The 13,745-nt window shown below is 37.8% G+C and overlaps 1 protein-coding gene across 1 annotated transcript in view; it reads right to left on the reverse strand.

Annotated features, from left to right (window-relative positions):
• strn4 (striatin, calmodulin binding protein 4) overlaps window positions 1-13,359 on the reverse strand; it is a 32,345-nt gene extending 18,986 nt beyond the window's left edge. Inside the window, exon 1 of the mRNA XM_048161166.1 lies at window positions 12,882-13,359. Within this exon, the coding sequence (XP_048017123.1) occupies window positions 12,882-13,172 (291 nt within the window). The 5' untranslated portion in view covers window positions 13,173-13,359. The remainder of the gene's footprint in view (window positions 1-12,881) is intronic.
• Between the last annotated feature and the right edge of the window lie 386 nt (window positions 13,360-13,745).

Consider the following 13,745-nt stretch of genomic DNA (forward strand, 5'->3'; position numbering starts at 1 on the left):
TTAAAATATAAATAGCTATTTTTATCATTGTTCATCATAGAGATAATGTACAGCATATTATAAATTTGACTATCTGTCTGTTGATTAAAAATATTACTAAATATTATATAATAACTATTTATTATATCATGAATTATCGAAACAAAAGATTCGTAAAGCATCAAAGCTTGAAATCACCCATCACTAGATATTGTAGAATAAAGCCGTTATTTTGTTTTTTTCGGCACACAAGTATTCTCGCCGCTTTATAACATTAAGGTTGAACCACTGTAGTCACATGAACTTTTTTAAATATGTTTTTAGTAGCTTTCTGGGCATCTGAAAGTGTTAATTATCTTGCTGGCAGTGCAGGATTTTATCGTTCTGAAGATGAACGAAGGTCTTAGAGGTGTGGAACGACATGAGGGCGAGTAATTAATGACAGAAATTTCATTTTTGGGTGAACTAACTCTTTAATGTGAAAACAATTCTAAATAAATCTGTTGATTTAAATTAAAATAGTAATTATTAATTATTATTACCACCACTACCCATAATAAAATGTCAACAACATAAACAATGATAATTAACAACATGAATAATACTTTATACCATTTATAGAGCTAAGATTAATACAGAAACAATATACATAGCTTGTTAAAATTAATTTTTAAATGTAAAAAATTATAAATAAATCTTAATATGATGATTTAAAGGTGCCCTAGAATTAAAAATTGAATTTATCTTGGCATAGTTGAATAACAAGAGTTCAGTACATGGAAATGACATACAGTGAGTCTCAAACACCATTGTTTCCTCCTTCTTATATAAATCTCATTTGTTTAAAAGACCTCCGAAGAACAGGCGAATCTCAACATAACACCGACTGTTACGTAACAGTCAGGATCATTAATATGTACGCCCCCAATATTTGCATATGCCAGCTCATGTTCAAGGCATTAGACAAGGGCAGGACGTCTGGATGAGCACAGCTGAATCATCAGACTAGGTAAGCAAGCAAGAACAATAGTGAAAAATGGCAGATGGAGCAATAATAACTGACATGATCCAAGATATCATGATATTTTTTGTGATATTTGTAAATTGTCTTTATAAATGTTTCGTTAGCATGTTGCTAATGTACTGTTAAATGTGGTTAAAGTTACCATCATTTCTTACTGTTTTCACGGAGACAAGAGAGCCGTCGCTATTTTCATTATTAAACACTTGCAGTCTGTATAATTCATAAACACAACTTCATTCTTTATAAATCTCTCCAACAGTGTGTAATGTTAGCTTTAGCCACGAAGCATTATCAAACTCATTCAGAATCAAATGTAAACATCCAAATAAATGCAATACTTACGCGATTAGACATGCTGCATGACGAACACTTTGTAAAGATCCATTTTGACGGTTATATTAGTTATATTAGTGTAAACTTTGTTTATGCTGTTAAGGCAAGCGCAAGCTCCGGGGGCGGGGAGCACGAGATTTAAAGGGGCCGCAGCCTGAATCGGCGCATATTTAATGATGCCCCAAAATAGGCAATTAAAAAAATTATTTAAAAAAATCTATGGGGTATTTTGAGCTGAAACTTCACAGACACATTCAGGGACACCTTAGGCTTATATTACATCTTTTAAAAAGACGTTCTACAGCACCTTTAAAATTTAAAATGCTATAATAGCTATTTATTATATAATGACTACCACCACTATATATTATTTATTTATAACAAAACTTCATTTATAGCAGTATTTATGTATACTGCAAAAAATCTGTTTAGCAAGCAAGCCCATCTTGACTTGTGTTTAAGCTGAATGTGAGGAACTACAAAATGCTTTACTCCTAAAATCATGAAGAGGTGAGTTTTTGTCCTAAACAAGGACAGTTCCAGCCTGTTCTCTATTAGAGCTTTTTTAATATCATTATGTAGGCCGTGTCAAGCCATATATAACATTTGTTCAAAATCACTCCCTGTCTCCAAGGCTGACTTGCAGGAAAAGAAAAGCATGACAAGTTGGCACAGGTCTTCATGGAGACCGACTCGACCACAGTTGCCATGGTGTGGGCAGGAAACCTGTTATGGCAGGTCTTTGGAGCACTTTGACATTTTTCACAAAGGCAAGTAACTGCCCATGTTTTTGGCCTTTGAAACTGGGATACTTGTCACTGTGCATCCGGCATCATTCAAGGAAATACTTTGGGAATTACACATCACAACCTATCAAAATATAATTATTCTCAGCACTAGCAGAAAAGGAAAAAAAAATCATACATATATTCATATATGTACTTAGAATAGTTACACAGCAAAATCTAATACTTCTACTTGAACAGAGACACTGAGCTCAGATCTGTAGAGTTGTGCTGCAAAAAACAAACAAACAAACAAAAAAAAAAACAATGTTTTTGGTCACTGACGGTTTAGGAAGAGGCCGTTACTACCACACAGACACATTTATGTGGCAAACCGTCCCTCTTGTGACTTCCTGTGGGTGGGAACAGGTCAAGGGCACATACAAACTCTCTCTCTCCCCACATTAGCACCCCTTTGAGACTCACTCCAACAAATGGAGCAGCAGACATTTTCTGGGACGAGTCTTTTAAGAGTATACGAACCCATTTGAACTCGTTTATTCAAGTGTTTTTATACCACTTCTGTTCAATAAGCTGGGCGAAACTTTGGCCTTCAGCTTTTAGTGAAGCTTATATGCAAAAAAGGTTGTATTGACAATACAATGTTATATTGACATTAAGGGAGTTGACAGAGGTGAAGATACCTGTTGTTTGACCTATGAGTCTGTCGTGTAAAGAATCACATCATGAATATTTTGCTGACTGTACGTGGCGAAGATCAGAGTTAGACATTAAAACTACATGCAAGAGTCATGATTGTGACAACCATATTGCTTGATAAATACTTACTGATTACATAGTAGTCAAGTACTGGATGCTGATGGGTTAATAATGCTGATAGGTTAATGCTTGTTTTCCTGCTATTGGGGTTGGACAAAATGTGAACACCCATTATTATAGGGGTTAATATCATTTGTGGAGGCTACAGTGAAAAAACAAACATTGTGATGATCTTTTATTAATCTTTTTGTTGTCTATATTGTCTAGTTTGTGCAGTATAAGTGGTTTTCAGCTGTTTAGTACAAGCCGTGTGTGAAATGGGCGACTCGTCAGATCATCCGTGCCCATTTAACAAGAGCATCTGTAACCATACCCACCCAGCTGTTGTGTGTTTCAAGAACAACAGTCTTAATGATTATGACTGTGTACACAAAGCATGGCAAGACTTCATCAGCAAAGAAGAATAGAGGGCAAAAACCGAAAGTCTGTCAAAGACTAAGAAGGATTGTGTCCAAACAATGCAGAAAAACTGCAGCAAAGTGAAAGCAAACCTCAATATTCACCCTGAAGACCACAAAAACAGACCACAGAAGGCAACATCACTGCTAAAATGTGAAAAAGATGGTGTTATGATCATAAAAGCTGAACAGTTGGAGCACCAAGATGAACTTCATCATCTGCCCTGGTCTGTTTAATCACCTTGAGGATTATTGAACTACTGTGGACAGATTTGGAGAGAAGACTGAGAAGCAGATTCCCTCCTTCAACATCTCTGGAGCAACTGGCAGATGTTGTGATAGACAACGTTCAACTGGAGACTTGTAAAAGTTGTATTAATCTATTTTAAAGGGATAGTTCACCCAAAAATATCCTATGATTTACTCACCCTCAAGCCATCCTAGATGTATATGACTATCTTCTTTCAGATGAACACAATCAGAGATCTATTTAAAAATATCCTGGCTTTCCCAAGCATTATAATGATAGTGAAGGGGGGGCTAGATTTTGAAGCCCAAAAACACACCCAACCATCATAAAAATAATCCATATAGGTTCCAGGGGGTTAATAAAGGCAATATCGCGTTCATTATCGAAGGCGATTCATCTGCGATAATGAACGCGATATTGCGTAGCTTGTCAGTGAACTACGGCTCTGTCTATTAAATGCCGCTCCATTTGAAAGCAGGTGATGGCGATTTAGTGGTAATCAGGGAACTGGCTTTACTGACGAAATGCGCATGACAATCGCATGCGATATATCGCCCAGCCCTAGTTTGTTGCCCAGCCTTATTTGTTTAAACCGCGAGACGTGTCTAATCTTATACTACTCCTACATCATACATCATATCAGAGGGTTACTCATTTGACGCAAATCGACTTGCGCAGTATACGTACGGTCTTCTGGCAGAAGCTAGTTATTTTACTTTAATGACGTTTTAATGGATATTTTTCTTACAAAAGCACATCACTTCACTTCAGAAGGCCTTTATTAACCCCCTGGAGCTGTATGGATTATATTTATGATGGATGGATGAACTTATTTTTGGCTTCAAAACACGCCCTCCATTCACTACCATTATAACGCAGCATTCACACGGGGCGCCGGCGTTAACGCTTCTCATTTACTTTGAATGGGTGACGTCATGCGTTGCCGAACTGAATTGTGGGTTCCGTCGCGTCGCTTCACTCGCGTTGCAAGCGGCAGAAGTTGAAGATTTCTCAACTTTTCAAGCGCCAACGCAGGCGTCATCCAATCAGATCGCCCTATGCAAATACCCTAGAGCAGTTGCTAGCCAATTGCGTTTGTGCAACACCGGAAAGTAATGTGATTGGCTGTTATCACTATAACGGTCGCGTCAACACAAGCTTCAGACACGCCCTCCGTCAAGCGTTGACGCTGACGCCCCGTGTGAATGCAGTGTAATGCTTGGAAGAGCCAGGATATTTTTAAAGGTGCTCTAAGTGATGTCACGCGTTTTTAGGCCAAAACATTTTTTGTCACATACAGCAAACATCTCCTCACCATCTGCTAGCTGCCTGTCCCCTGAACACACTGTAAAAAAACGCGGTCTCTGTAGTCGCCACAAGCTCCAAAAACGGCAATAAAAACAAACTGGTGCAGCCTGGACCACGAATCATAATAAACACGCTCCAGCCAATAACCGACAAGAATGATTTTAAATGCGCGTTCATGACTGTTTCAGGAAGCACGGAGGGGAGGGGGAGGAGGAGGAGGAGGAGGAGGGAGGGTCTAGTTAGCCTCTGTTTTGTTTGACAACACTTCAAACGTCAACAGGAAGTTACTCCACCCAGGATTGCTTAGAGCACCTTTAAATAGATCTCCAATTGTGTTTGTCTGAAAGAAGAAAGTCCTATACACTTAAGATGGCTTGACCATGAGAAAATCATGGGATAATTTTCATTTTTGGGTGAATTATCCCTTTAATAAGGTTGGCAAATTTTGGTAAAACACTTTAAAGAAATATTGCCTATTTCCCAGGTGTTCACATTATTTTGTATATATTTGACATTGTTGCAGCACCTCTTTTCCCAGTCTGTCAGTAACGCTCTGCTTAATTCCGGTCTCTGTGAAGCCCCTCCTTCCGAAAAGAACAATGTGCTCTGATTGGTCGACTAGATCAGTGTGTTGTAATTGGCCAACTGCTTCGAACATGTTTCAGAAATGTTACACCCCTTACCATAACTGTGAGTTTCAAAACACTAGAGCCCAATCAGGCCTCGCCCCCTTTATTTTGTGTAGGCGGGAATTCTTTAAATGAGGAATATTGTGACGTGTTCGTCCCTGGAAGAAAACTCAAGACTACAATTGAGATGTTTCAGGGAGGTCAGAAACAGTGCGTACTGATATAGAGAAAACTCACTTTGGAGTAACTGTGCTTTGTAAGTTTGCAGAACTTTTTCATGCTCAAACAGCAACATTACTCTCAAGAAAGCTGAAAACGTAAAAAAGCATAATACGTCCTCTTTAATATTACTACTTATGATTAATTTATTTTTATTTCAGTATTCGTTTTAGTACAACATTAGTTTTTATTTAAATTTCAGTTAGTAATTTTAGTGCTTTCTAATTTTCGCTTTGTTTAAAAAACTTTTTATATTTTACAGTTTTAGTTAATGATACCCCTGCTTCAGAGGACGCCATACCTGAACGATCCTGTCACAAAAGAAACACAATAGCACAGGTGTCCCACATAAAAACATCAGGGAACATGATGCCCCACAGCTACGGTCACACACTACAACTGTCCCTCACCACACTTTTTATAGGCCAAGTCAAAAACAATGTGCGTGTGACATGGAAAACCTAGCAGTTGGTCCCTGAAGCCTGTGCACATTTCCACGGGCATGTCCAGAAGAGGTCTGGCAGAAGAACACACACAAGTCGTCCATGACAGCCACAAGGCCTGTCCTATTATAGCACACACTGGCAACTCCTTATGTAATCTACTACAGGCACTGTTTGAATGGGGTCACCTAATCGCAAAGCTTTTTCTCAGGCCAAGATCTGCTGCAAACTAGGCCAGGGGAGTCCAGACTCAAGAAAAGACGGTTTACGCAAATTTTATTGGAAGCAAATCCCTAATCCTTAGGTTTTTTTCTCCTCTCTAAAATGTTCTTGATGCAAGTGCAAGCTTTTCTAATAGATTATATGTTTCCAGGTTTCATATAAAATAACTAGAGCAATACATCTTTCACATAATGTAATGTAATACATGTTAGTAACAGCACTAAATGATGAAATTGCTCTGACATCTTCTGTGCTGGACACACAGATCGGCTCTCTTGGGACTGAAAAAAGCACTTGCTTTAATTCTCCAGCGGGACTGCATTACATCATGTCTTGAAGCTGCACAATTCAAAAAAGCAGCAGCAGTCAATGGGTCATGTGACTCAATGTCAATTAATAGAACATTTATTTGGAATTTAAATTTCAAATATATGTCACACGGAGTTCCAGAACAGCCTTTATTCTATTATCTTGCACTTAATGCCATGGATGAGAAAGAACTAAGACAATAACAGAAATCATCTTAATAGTGCGAAGGGCTGTCAAACGATTAATCGTGATTAATCGCATACAAAATAAAAGTTTGAGTTTGCCTAATATATGTGTGAGTACTGTGTGTAATAATTATGTATATATAAATACAAACAAATCAATGTATATAGTTAAGAGAAATATCTTATTTATGAACAAAATATATAATTTTATATAAATAAAAATAAAAATATAAATAAATACATATACTTGTAAATATTTCTCAAATATATACATAAATGTGTTTGTATTTATATATACATAATAATTACACAGTAATCACACATATATTAGGCAAACTCAAACTTTTATTTTGTATGCGAATAATCGCGATTAATCGTTTGACAGCCCTAGACAGGATATTGTGCGTATTGTACAGCATTAACACCAATATACTTAGGCTAAATCTATAAATGTAAAGACGAAAGAGTTTGTCATTTGATTTGATTCTGATTAAACGTTTAAACTATTAAATTGTGGTGTACAAGAAATATAATTTGTGCAATCATGATGGACTGTGGGGTGCACTTCAAGAAATAATCAATAAAACTTTAGAGCCGATTCTTTTTGGAGAATCAAAATGTCATGGATTTTACGTCAGCCTTTAATACTGTAAAGTTTAATAACGCAAATTTTAAAAGAAAGATTTGGATGTAAGCAGTTGGTTGATTTTATGGATTTAAATTTTTTTAAAGAAACAGACCCCAACGAGTTTGTGTCAATGAAATCTCATCTGATTGTACAGTCTTGAATTTAGGGTTACCACAGGGATGTGTGTTATCACCTCTGCTTTTTTCTGTCTAATAAACTTCAATGTAACAGGGATGATCTCACCCTGAACAAATATGCTGATGACTTGGTTTTAATCTCTTGCCAATTTTACACAAATAGTTTAAAGGGTTAGTTCACCCAAAAATTTAAATAATGTAATTTATTACTCACCCTCATATTGTTCTACACCCGTAAGACCTTCGTTCATCTTCAGAACACAAATGAAGATATTTTGATTAAATCCGATGGCTCAGTGAGGCCTCAATTGAGAGCAATGAAATTGTAACTCAAGATCCATAAAGGTACTAAAAAGATATTTAAACAGTTCATTTGAGCTGGGTTCTACATTAATATTATAAAGCGACGAGAATACTTTTTGTGCGCCAAAAAACCCCAAAATAATGACTTTTCAACAATATAGTGATGAGCCGATTTCAAAACACTGCTTTGGAGCTTTACGAATCGAATCAGTGACTCGGATCTCCTATCAAATGGCTAAACTGCTGAAATCACGTGACTTTGGTGCTTCGAATCACTGATCCGATTCGTAAAGCTCCGAAGCAGTGTTTAGAAATCGGCCCATCACTATATTGTTGAAAAGTCGTTATTTTGGTTTTATTTTTATTCTGGCGCACAAAAAGTATTCACGTCGCTTTATAATATTAAGGTAGAACTACTGAACTCACATGAACTGTTTTAAATATGTTTTTAGCACCTTTATGGATCTTGAGAGTTACAATGGTATTGCTGCCTATAGAGGACTCACTGAGCCATCGGATTTCATCAAAATATCTTAATTTGTGTTCCGAAGATTAACGAAGGTTTTGCGGGTGTGGAATGACATGAGGATGAGTAATTAATGACATTATTTTCATTTTTGGGTGAACTAACCCTTTAACTTATTTTGAGTATATTGAAATTCCTGTACAGTGGTTTGATGATAGTCACCTACAATTGAACATTGAGAAGACAAAGGAACTATGTTTTGGGAACAAAAATAGGTACGGCTGGTGTCTCATATGAACAAATTACTATAAAAAGGTGTAAAGGTAGAGCAAGTTTCAAATTTTAAATATTTAGGTACAATCATTGATGACTCAGGAAAATGTGGACCATATACACAAGAAAGCAAGACAGCGTTTAGGTCAGGAAACTAAGGAATTTTAAGATAGATAGGAGGGTCCTAACCACTGTATATAGATCAATGATTGAAAGTATTTTAACATATAATATTGTATCATGGTATGGTAATGAGACAGAAAAATAAATTAACACGAGTTATTAATGAAGCAAATAAGATCACCGGCCAGAAAAAGAGTACAATGCAAGAGCTGTTTTTTCACTTTATGGAAAAAAAGGCGATCGCAATATATTCAGACCAAACTCATCCACTCCATTTCTGCTTTGAGGCCCTACCTTCGGGGCGCAGTCTGCGTATACCACTGGCTAAAAAGAACTTATATAAAAGATCATCTGTACCATCGGCAGTGACGCTTTTAAACCACATTTTTAATTGAGGTATTATCATGAGGTATCTGTCTGGGTAGGTGTGTGTATGCATATGTGTGGGCATTACAAATATATTGTATTGGGGTTTTTTTGTTGTCTGTGTTTTATTATGTGATATGTGAATGTAAGGTATTGTCTGTTTTCTAATTTTTGTTCAGGAAATCTGTACAGACAATAAAGTTAAACTAAACTAACTAAACTAAAAACATACAACCATTGAAGTCTAAATTCTGATCAAATAACTTGTGAATATAATTAACATCGCAAGCAGTGTAGTCCGATTTCAGAATGAACGACCCTCATGAGCCACTTATTTTTGGTAAATCAGAAACATACAAACTTCAACACAACCATTGTACGATTCCTGAACAAATTACTTGAATTCAACCTATTTATTTTGCAACTTGTGTAGTCCAATTCCTGAACAATTAGGTGTGTTTGTCTTGAAATAGGCTATTTGTTCAGGAATCGGACTACACTGGTTGCAAAATAATTAACAGCATAAAAGTAGCAATTACTTTTTTTTTTCTCTCAGATCGAATGGCTTGTGTGAGCCCCTTTTTTTAGTCAATCAAAATGATCCATTTAAAAACATGTACCAGTCAGTCAAAGTGGTTAGTGAATTAACCTGGCTCACTTACTGAACTGCAATGTATTCCTTCCGTCATGTTCGACTAGAAACAACCCTCTCCAACGCGAGTAAATCACTCGCATATGCAACCAAGTTTTGTGAGAAACAACTAAAAAAAAATGTCTTTAATTAGCCAAAGGGTAGTAAATTGTACAATTGCAGTCACCTGTAATTGAGTTAGAGGCAAAAAATAAGTTTAGCGCAGATATAATTTCATTGCCTGCTGAGCTTTACGCGCCGTTGCTTTTCTGAGAGCGCCCTCTGTCTCTTTATCTCACAAGCTCATTTCAAAGGCTACGTCCTCTGGAGGTCGCATTTGTCGGCCGCGTACGTCATTGAGGCTGCTTTATTTAAGTAAACGGACCACTACATTACAAAGTCATGAAGAAATTACAACAATTTATGCTACACTAGGAATAATGATCAATTTTATAATGACTACTTTTCTGACTTTTATGATGTATACGGCCGACAAATGCGACCTCTGGAGGGCGCAGCTTTCGAAATGAGACACAGCTACTGTGAGAGAAACAGAGAGCACATGCAGGGCTCGTTGACAAAACGGTCTCTCTCCCGATCAGACCAGTGCTGCATCGTCATAAAAGTTTATCATGTATTCATCATTTTTAAACATTCAAGCGCAATAAGACACGAAAGATGACTCGAGCGCGCTGTGTGAGAAGTTTCGTGAGCGCAAACTGTACATCTGAAGCATAGGCTACTGAATTGAGCTCTCTTTTAAGTCTTCTTGAACTTAAAGAATTTCACACAAAAAAATTATGTCAAAATGCCTGTCTTGGTGAGTATCCTAGTATAGATAGTCGGCTTTGTGTTAAAGGGGACCGATTATGCCCCTTTTACAAGATGTAATATAAGTCTTTTGTGTCCCCAGAATATGTCTGTGGAGTTTCAGCTCAATATACCCCACAGATCATTTATTTTAGCTTGTCAAATTTGCCCCTATTTGGGTGTGAGCAACAACATGCAGTTTTTGTGTGTGTCCCTTTAAATGCAAATGAGCTGCTGCTCCTGGCCCCCTTTCCAGAAGAGGGCGGAGCTTTAACAGCTCACGCTTTGGTTGCTCAACAACAAAGATGGATAATCTCACGCAGCCAAAATGACGATTTCTCAGCCTTACGTTGCTCAAACCGGAGTCGGACACTGATGGAGAGATTCAGGAAGAAGTTACAACTTTTAGAATGAATCTGGACATTTCTGAATGGTTAGTGGATAAATTTATCTAGTTGTTGAACTCAACTTATTGACTAGCATGTGGCGTAATTTTAATCTTTTGTGCAAATCCAGCATTGAATTGACCCTCGTTTCTGAAGCAGTCCGGCGTAAAATGACGGCATGGCAACAACACGCTACTACAACAACTCTTCCTCTTCTCTAAAGCAGCCCAACATGGCCTCACCCCCTTTGTTGTGTGTTCTCTGGGGCAGGGTTTATGTCAGTTTTAGGGTTTTTGATGTCACTAACCCGGGAAGAAGCTGTAGTCCCTACCAGCCGTTTGTTGTAGTCCTTAAACAGAGATTTCTGCAAAAGAAAATATCTCCCTTTGCATTGAACTTTGAGTGTTATAACTTTGCAGTTGTTTATGCTCAAACAGCAACATTACACACTAACTAAAGTTAAAAAAGTGAAATCTTAATCAACCACCCCTTTAAGTGAACGTAAACAGTCGAGAAATAAAACTCATGTGTGCAGTATCAGTATACTGGATCCTTGCATTATATCTTAAAGTGACAGCAGCCTAATATTCTGGCTGCTGTCTGTGCTTTTAATGTTAATCAAACAACAGAGTCACACTCAATGCTCCTGACTGAATAACTTTTGTAACTTTAATAAGGATTCATCTATATTTAATTTATACAGTGAAGACAGTGTTATTTTACATTTGATTACTTCATTCAATTTCTGTATATAATCCAACTACTGTTAGATCTACCTGAAAAGCACTGTTTATTTCATTTGCATCTTTGTTCTGTTGGTTTTTTTGTGCTATTACTTGCTTGTAGTAGATTATTTGTTTTTTTATTAGACTGTTTACTTGACTTACATAGTATTTGAAAGGTATACTTTATATTTATATTAAATGCATGTAGATTTTTTTTTTTTTTTTTGCATTGCATTGCATGTAAAAAGTCTGGCGAGTAAAATAAAAAATGTTCTAGCCAATGGCGACTTGAGCTTCAGTGTGTCCGTAGAGAGTTGAGAAATGAACCAAATAGCCTAATAATAATGTCTTACTGCTTTTTTTAGTAAATATAAGTTCTTGCGTGACCAGTCTAGTCCAATTCCCTCACCAATGACTCCTATGAGGCGTTTTTTTTTAGTGAATCAAAAACATACAACTACACCAGTGTATTTGGTTCGAGTATTGGATGACTGTTTTGTGCCTGTTCTTTTTAAAGAGTCAAAACACATTTGGTTTCAGTTCTTGAAATCATTTAACCCACTTACTGAACCACAAGTTGGTCATGTCCTACTCGAAATTATGCAAAACTGTTACTGTGTTATGATATCACGTAAGATTTAAATCAGCATGCTAACTGACTTGGTTGTTCATATGACAACGTGCACTAGATTGTGTTTAAAATTTGTATTATGTAGCATTATATTACATAGATTTATATTGAACAAATAGGTACGACCAATTGTTGGATTGATTTTGAAAAAGCAAACGATCTCATAATCAGGTGACAGACTGATGACAGCAGTAAATACAATAAGAATAGATGCGTTTCCTTTCTCAAAAAGTACTAGAAGAACAGCGCTAATGCTACACTAGAATCGTTTAGATGAATCGGAACCAGAATCGACTCCTATACTTAACCTAGGTGGGCATGGCTATTCAACAAAAGGACAACATTTCACAGTTAAATCTGCTTTTGTTTCAATGAATAACATCTGAGAAACACCTAAACCCAATGTAATCCCAAAACTACGCCTGATCAACAATAACAGCAGGCGATCGTGACTTCTGCGTCTTATCTATAAATGTGCTCTTCCTCAAGAAATCCGTCTGCAAGAGACCAAAACAAGCGATTAAAGAAACGCTGTTACCCTCAGCTCGTCTCGTTCGGCCTCCCAGCGATATTTCTCGGCTTGAAAGCGGCTCCATTCGAACTGGATGAAATGTAAGATCCCGGGCAACGAGAGGCCCGCTTCCCCGTCCTGCGGATCTCGCGGCTGTGAAGATCCAGCCATCGGCCCGGCCGCGGCGGCGGCGGCGGCTGCTGCGGTGGGAGCAGGACCGAGCACAGCCTTCGGCCCGTTCGGATTGCGCCCAGCTCCGCTTCCTGCAGGGCTCTGATTCGTTCCGCCCGCCACCCCGCCGGATCTTTCCGCCTCCATCAGAGCGTTCGAGCTGTCGCCGGAGCCAGGAGGTGGAAATACAGAAAAATAAGCCACCCCGTTGTTTGAAGTCTCCACCGAAGCCCTCTCCCGTTTTCCTGCCCGATACAGATAGGCGAGTACTCACACACACGGAAAAGTGCCAAATAGTGGTCCACTCCAACCACGGAATGGCTCCAAACGCTCCTCCCTATGGGTCATAAAGCTGGCTTCCGCAAGGGGGCGTTTTGCGGCTCCATAAGATCAAAAGACAATTAAAATCTCGAGATTTTTTTTTTTAATAGGAGACAAGATATAGAACTGCTACAACGTAAATATAATAAAAATAAAAATCACCTAAAACATCTACTAAAAAAAAAAAAAAAAAAAAAAAAAAGTCGAGTCCAGTCATCACAAAGACTGTGATTGGTCCATCCTGACAAGTGGTGAGAAAAGTAAAAGGTATCACGTGGCAATGTCGCGTCATTACATATAGAGGGTATGCATCGGCGTCACTTTCCCGCAGGAACGCGCTCTCTCAGCTGGACTGAGTGGCAAAAGAACCTGCTGCATGACTGGATTTAATAGAGGAAA

Source organism: Megalobrama amblycephala, linkage group LG16, assembly GCF_018812025.1.
Source record: "Megalobrama amblycephala isolate DHTTF-2021 linkage group LG16, ASM1881202v1, whole genome shotgun sequence".
Classification (NCBI taxonomy): Eukaryota; Metazoa; Chordata; class Actinopteri; order Cypriniformes; family Xenocyprididae; genus Megalobrama; species Megalobrama amblycephala.